This window comes from Amphimedon queenslandica, unplaced genomic scaffold (genome assembly GCF_000090795.2).
Source record: "Amphimedon queenslandica unplaced genomic scaffold, v1.1 AMPQUscaffold_12940, whole genome shotgun sequence".
Classification (NCBI taxonomy): Eukaryota; Metazoa; Porifera; class Demospongiae; order Haplosclerida; family Niphatidae; genus Amphimedon; species Amphimedon queenslandica.
In genome coordinates, this window is record NW_003546824.1 from 40,518 (window position 1) to 47,460 (window position 6,943).

The window sequence follows — 6,943 nt, forward strand, 5'->3', positions numbered from 1 at the left end:
GTACTCAGCAATTACCATGGTTACCAGATGCAATTTTAATTGAAAAAGCCGTGATATTAATAGCAAAGGACTTTGTTGCAGTGTTCTTAGGTTGTTGTTCTTGTTGTTACTAATCCCTGGTCTCTTTGGAACTGTTTCAAACAGAGCTACTCTCCTCACTCTGCCTTGCCGTATCTTGGCCCATTCTTGGGACTCTCCACATATTTATTGACTTGGGCGTGGTTAATTATCACTAGCATGCATGTGGACCAGTAAGGATTTACAACAAAGAGCTCAAAGGTAGTGGTCCATACAAGAAGATAGCGGACAGAAAACTGGATGGCTCCCACTAAAGCTGCTAAAGAATAGATAATTACCGTAAATTGGGAAATTTCCAATTAGAAAATAAATTGGATAATTAATTTTCAATAATTTTAATTTTCGGATAGCCATCTTGTCCCGAAAAATTTAATTCCAATATTAAGCAGTAACAGTGAATGACTTTAAAGAGACATCAAGGAACTCAATGGTAGACCAAGAGAGAGTGAGTATGAGTAAGAAAGAAAAAGCAGAGGGCACAGAGCAGTACTGAAGACAGAGCCACATGGTACGAATACTGGAATTCCTTTTTACCTGAATATTTTAATATTCAATTGTTTAAAATTTTTACTTTTTTATTTTAAAATTTTTTTATCCATCTGAAAATTAAAATTATCCGAAAATTTCCCAATTTACTGTAGCTACTGAACACTGTAATTATATAAACACATGGTCTTATTATCATAGCAACAATTGATTGGTTTCCATGGTATTTAATTGAACCTTTTTATTAGTTTTTATTATCGTGAAATAAGCAGCCGCGAATATATCCCGACCTATGGTATAAAGGGTATATTTTGGAGAAAATATTTCATGAAAATTGCATTTCAATCTAAATTTATTTGTGAGAAGAAAATTTAGTGTTTTCTTTACTGACCATTTTGTGGATATTTTTAAATAGTAAATTAGTGAAATTTAAACCTCAGAAAATGTATCCCTATACAGTGTGAAATTATGAATCAGGGTGCAAAAAGAAAAAGACTTTTGGTTTTTTACCGAAATAGATGTACTGAACTTTTGCAATGCAAATAAAATTTTTTGTATATTGAAAGTTATAATTTTTTATGAGCTCTTCTTATTTTTAGGTTGATATCACTGAACATAAAGAAGCCACTCTTTTTAAAAGATATTCACCAAAATTAAAAAGAGCAATGCTCAATCCTGTTGAAGTAGCCAGTGTCCTATGCTCCAATAGTATTATAGATGAGACTACTCGTAATAGGATTACACAGCGTCATCATGGTTCTGACTTGGTAGATGCTATTGAAGCTTATGTGTTTAGTCTACCAAATAATAAAGATCTTGTACAAAAATTTGAAAGAGTTTTAAACATTTTAAAGCAGTACATTCCTTTAGATTCTATTGTAGAATCTCTTGAGAGTGATTATTATGGTATGTTTTTATGCATGTACATGTATACATGTGTAAGTACATGTGTACACTAGAGTTTTGGTGTACTTAATTTTCAATATTATGTTTTTAAAATTAATTATAATTCATTAGTAGACTAGACAATGCACATTGTAATATGAAAGTATTTTGTGGATTTAACACCAGAGAGAACCTTGATAAATTTTAATGCCAGCTTTGCATGCATGAAACAACCTCTTTCATAAAATGTATCTTCATCCTGAAGCTACATGTGTAAAACTAATAATTTATGGGCAGTAATGATTGTTGTGTAATACGATTTTTATTTTAGGTAGTGATTTGCTTTCATCAGAGCAGATGGAGCATAGCCACAAGAAAGTAAAGATGGTACCACATCATACTGAATCTATTTCAGAAGGTAACTAATTAATGATATTGTTTAATATTAATTTTGTCTAAATTATGATTAGGTAGTTTACTAGATTCACTAGAACAAGATGTTGAAACTTCTGAAATATGTCCACAGCCACAGGATATTAAAACATCTACTCCTTCAGCAAAAAGTTGTAAGTGGTTAATACCTTAGTAACAAGACACCTGTGGTGCATGGCCTTGCCCCTGTAGCTGTTTAATTACCAAAATTTAAAGAAATAAACTTTAATCTACTGTTTGATGTGTTCTAATGCATTATTACCTTTGTCATGAGAGAGCTGCCTATACAGTGCACTTCAAAAAAGGCTAAGTAGGGTACAGTAGAGAAGAGAACCTTGAAGGTAGTTCATAGGTACTTTGCTACTACTTCGCTACTTCGCTACTCTTCATTACTCTTTGCTGCGTTATGCTGCGATTCCACCCAGTCACATGTACTGTAGTAGAACTTGTGGATGCTTCTTTTGGCAGTCTGTGCTCTCCAAGTTCATCTATAATACCACTCTCTCCTTCTAGAAGCCTGTTTAGGATATTTTTGCTCGATTCTACTGTCACGCTACTGTCTTCTACTGTCTTCTACTGTCGTGCTATTGTCTTCTAATGTCGCGCTACTGTCTTCTACTGTCGCACTACTGTCCTGCTATGTCGCAGTAAGCATGCGCAGAGAAGGAGCAACGAACTACTTACGCAAAAGTAGAGTAACTGTGGGGTAGCTACTTAGCCTTTTTTTGATATGTACTGTATTTCAGACTACATTTAGCAGCATTGCTGGTTTATGCTGCCTCTGAGAAGATGGATAAAGAAGCGAACTGACGAAAAACAACTTTTACAAAGTGTTTTAATTGACAGTGGGACACTTCAGGACCTAAACAAAGAGCAACAAGGGTTTGAAAACAGAGAAGAAGACACCATCTTGCAAACACACACACATTGACATGACGATTGCAGTATATACTGTTGATTTCACTTACATTTGAACAGTGCGTACTGCGTGGGAATCATGTGATCCTAATAAATTCATTCACTGAAAGTTACTCATGCACCATTCGTACAGAAGTGAAATTGACAGTACCCTTATATCCATATGCCTACGGTGTGAGCAAAGGCAATGAATGAATGAAGGACAGACCAGCAACAGTATCTAGTCCTTACCTATGCAAAGTGTGGGCAAAGCTAATTAATAATTAGGCGAAGCCCTTACTTATGAGATTTATTTGTATGCATACTGTACGTGTGCATATGTTTGGGAGTGTAACTAGGAGGTGTGGCCTGGAGTTAGAGCCCCTTGATGCTTTACATTCTTTCTAGCTATAATTTACCATCTTAATTTTCAAGGTGTTTTTGTGCTCATCTTAAATCCACGAAATTTAAACCACCTCTAATGCCATTCTATTGTATGTAAACTATGGCCAGAACACGAAAATTAGCTCACACGAACATTAACTTTTGAGTACATTTCATTGAAAACACTTAATTTTAAACACTTAAAAATTTGAACGTATACAGTATTTGCACAGACCTTGCAAATTGGCAGTTATTGATGGTCTGTTTGTTTAAGTGACCACAATACAAGAACACATCTCCATCTCTTCACTCTCCTGCTCTAGTTTATTATTGGGTGAAGCCCATACTAGTACATTTTTTGTTGTTTGTACATGTTTTACATTGTTCTATAGCTGGTTGTCCTATTTATAACACATGGTCTGCAAATACTGGCATGTGGCATGTGTGTTTTGGTTTCTTTTCTGTACATCTATAAAATATTTTATATTAGCAATTTGATAATATTTAAACTGCCAAATGTATTAGTATGGTGAAATTTCCAAATATGAAGTCATTGATACGAAGTTTATTATAATTTTATTTTTATAGTCATGCAAGAAACTATTGATCAGTGTGATGCTGATCCTCATATTAAGCAGTTGAAAAATGCTCTTCAAGTTTATGCATCTGATCTCAGTGAATCTGGGCTTGATACTCAAGCAACCCTTGATCGCATCAAAGCACGGATTGAAAGTCATATCAAGAAGAAATTGGAAGATGGTTTATCTAAGGACACATTGACCAAGCAATTGAACAATCTTACAATGAATGCTCTCATTCCAATGGATATCAATGACTGGTGCTATGACAGACTGGATGAGCTTTACAAGGAGCATAATGAAAAAATATCCAACTTGAAGGATTCATCTAGTCATTCTAGTGATGATCTTGAAGATGTGCCACTGCCACCAATTTTTTCTACAGATGTGGTTTATCATGCTAGTCTTTGTAATTTAGTCATTTCTAAAGCTAATACTTTAGAAGTGAGACAGCCACTAGATCATTACTTGTCAGAGTTTGGTCATTCTTTTGAGAAAGCATCTTTGTCCAATGATATGAATATTTTAATTGCTCTTCAAGAAAATATTATCTACATTGCATTTAGAGGTTAGTTATTTTAGATATTAGTCTGTATTTTAAAATTTAAGTACAGGTAATGTGGATTTGCCATTGCGTTATTTTTGTGAGTTGTTGCATCAAAACAAAAGATTAGTATTTACAGGTTTGTTTATGGTTTTCTATAAAATTTTATTCAGCACAAAAATTATGCTAACGTCATTTTTAGGTTTTTCAGATGGAATGCTGCCTGCTGTGTCATTCTTAGTCCAGCTATGGAATTTACCTTATTTTAGTGCAAAGATTTTGCTTCAAAATGTGGCCTGCATTTTATTTGGATTTCCGGGAGATAACTTATCAATTATTCTAAGCCGACTTCGAGAGTCCTTGGATTATTTAAAAGCATTTCATGTATTTTTATTGGATATTATTGATTTTAAGGTATTTTTCTAGTTTTTAAATGTATTTTGTGTCATAGTTGTGTAATTTTTAGCCTTGTTCATTGCGACCTTATCGAACTAGACGTCGGGAGTTATTACACCTTTATCAGATGTTTAAAGAAAGCTTATACCTGATTCAGAAAAAAAAAGATGGACTAAAGTGTACTAAATCACCAAGTTTAGATTCTGTAACCTTTAATCCATCTTCACAGGTATAATAATGAGTGTATCGATTTGTGTGATATATGTTTTATGTATATAGTGTGACATGCAAGCATATTATCAATATGTGCTTCGGGGCTATCTTGATAAAGAGCAGTACTGTATTCCATCTCGCAAAAGTTTAGCTGCTGGCTCTGTGGAATCACTAGTGCCATCAATTTCAAAAATTGAGCTTTGTCAACACAAACACCCTGGTGGGAATGAGCTATCAATTGTTATCAATGGTGATAATCTTTGGTTTTGCTCTGAAATTGAAGTTAATTTTTCCAATTTTAATGCTCTGATTGAAACATCTGTTGAGAGTGTTGCTCAGAAACAGATATGTTATAATCAGCTTCTTAATCATGAATGTTTTTTTGAAGATAGAAGTACAACTTCTCAAATCAGAGTTCATAGCAGATTTTCGAATCCTCTCAAAAGTGATGTTCCAATCATTTACAATGTAAGTTATAATCTTTAAATTTATAAGACCACTCTAAATTGATTCATACCATGTAGTTTTTCCTTATTGGGTGGGTGCTTTATTAATATTCACTGCAATATAAATTGATGTGTATACTGTATAGTATACTGGTATAAATAATTATAAAAGTTAATTGCTGATGTGGGCAGGAAAGGAAAAACAATGAACCTGCTAGTGTTGTTACTGTAAAAGTATTGATTACCTGAATTGAATTTATTATAGGAACCAGATTTCATTTCATTTCGTCAAAGTCAACTAGCTAAGCAGACACCAAGCCAAATCATTCAATTATCGTTCCTCAGTGCTCTACTTGAACAATCTCCTTCTGTTAGTTCTGGTAGACCGACCAAAAGATTTAAACAAATAATTAGATTTCTACAAGAAGCCTCTACTATTGTTCCCATGGAAAGTGCAATTTTTGCTGTAGCTAGTTGTGATACTCCAAGTTCTTCTGCAAAGATTAGACAAGCTATTGTTAATGCTGCTCATGTGTCTTCAATCCCTGTCTCAAAAATGATGATCTCTGGAGCTATTGAAGCATATGATAAAGGTGCATTGCCCAGATTTCTTCAATTAGATCAACTAAGCATGCATAGAATGTATGGTGATTTTGATGGTGTAGAAAAACCACATTTAAGAACTAGAGTTTTGAAGCATCTTCACTCTTTTGATCAAGATAAAAACTTTTTACAACCACATGTACTGAAGCCATTGCGACGAAGCCAAAAGAGGCGTGAAAAAGTGAGATCTTCACAGAGCAGTGCCTTATCTGTGCAAGATAGGGTTTTGTCAGTTTTCTTAACACCTCATGACTGTTGTTTGTCATATTTTGAACGTTTTCAAAAAATATGTGAAGCTCTACAGAGAGGGCCTTTTCCTCCTGATCTCAAATTAATTTGTGGGAGGAACATCGGCGAGTTATATCCAATATCAAAAGCTGTTTCTTCTCCTTCAGATTCTGATGCTCTAACACCATTATCACAAGTTCTACAAAATGCCAGAACTCGCCTTGCGACCCTTTCTAGCTCACATAAAACAGCTACTCTCGGTATTGCAGCAGTAAACAGTAGCATGCTTCAGGAAGTCAACAAAATTATTCATGAGTATCTAACTCCCTGTGTCACAATGCTAGGGGGTTTTATGGAACAACAAATTAGAGTTCCTTTAGTTAATAGTCCTCTCGATACTGCAAAAGCTCTTAGAACAGCAGAAAATTCTGGTGCAATTGGCGTTTGGGCATTGTTTTCACTTAATAATGATGACATTAAGTACATATTATCATCAAGAAAAAATGAAGCCTTCATTATTCAAATTACAAAGTTTATCGAAGGTACACTTAGTGAAGATATCAAAAGAAAACGTCATGATGCTGAGCCAACAAGCTACGATGCAAAACTGCAGTTTCTATTAGAGCTAGGACTAAACAGAACAATCACATGCAGCAATGATTACATCAGCTATTCACTGGAGAGAGAATTGGACAGTATTTGCAAAGAGCAGGGCATTTCCACTTCTACCAGTGTTGACTCTGTTATTGATAACTGGAGAGAGCGATTTGAAG

At 34.4% G+C, this 6,943-nt stretch overlaps 1 protein-coding gene across 1 annotated transcript in view; it reads left to right on the forward strand.

Annotated features, from left to right (window-relative positions):
• Window positions 1–6,943, forward strand: part of LOC109586129 (uncharacterized) — an 11,389-nt gene that overhangs the window by 2,462 nt on the left and 1,984 nt on the right. Inside the window, exons 3-11 of the mRNA XM_020002299.1 lie at window positions 1,164–1,470; window positions 1,781–1,867; window positions 1,920–2,015; window positions 3,751–4,308; window positions 4,355–4,423; window positions 4,487–4,698; window positions 4,751–4,909; window positions 4,960–5,361; window positions 5,605–6,865. Of these exons, the coding sequence (XP_019857858.1) occupies window positions 1,164–1,470; window positions 1,781–1,867; window positions 1,920–2,015; window positions 3,751–4,308; window positions 4,355–4,423; window positions 4,487–4,698; window positions 4,751–4,909; window positions 4,960–5,361; window positions 5,605–6,865 (3,151 nt within the window). The remainder of the gene's footprint in view (window positions 1–1,163; window positions 1,471–1,780; window positions 1,868–1,919; window positions 2,016–3,750; window positions 4,309–4,354; window positions 4,424–4,486; window positions 4,699–4,750; window positions 4,910–4,959; window positions 5,362–5,604; window positions 6,866–6,943) is intronic.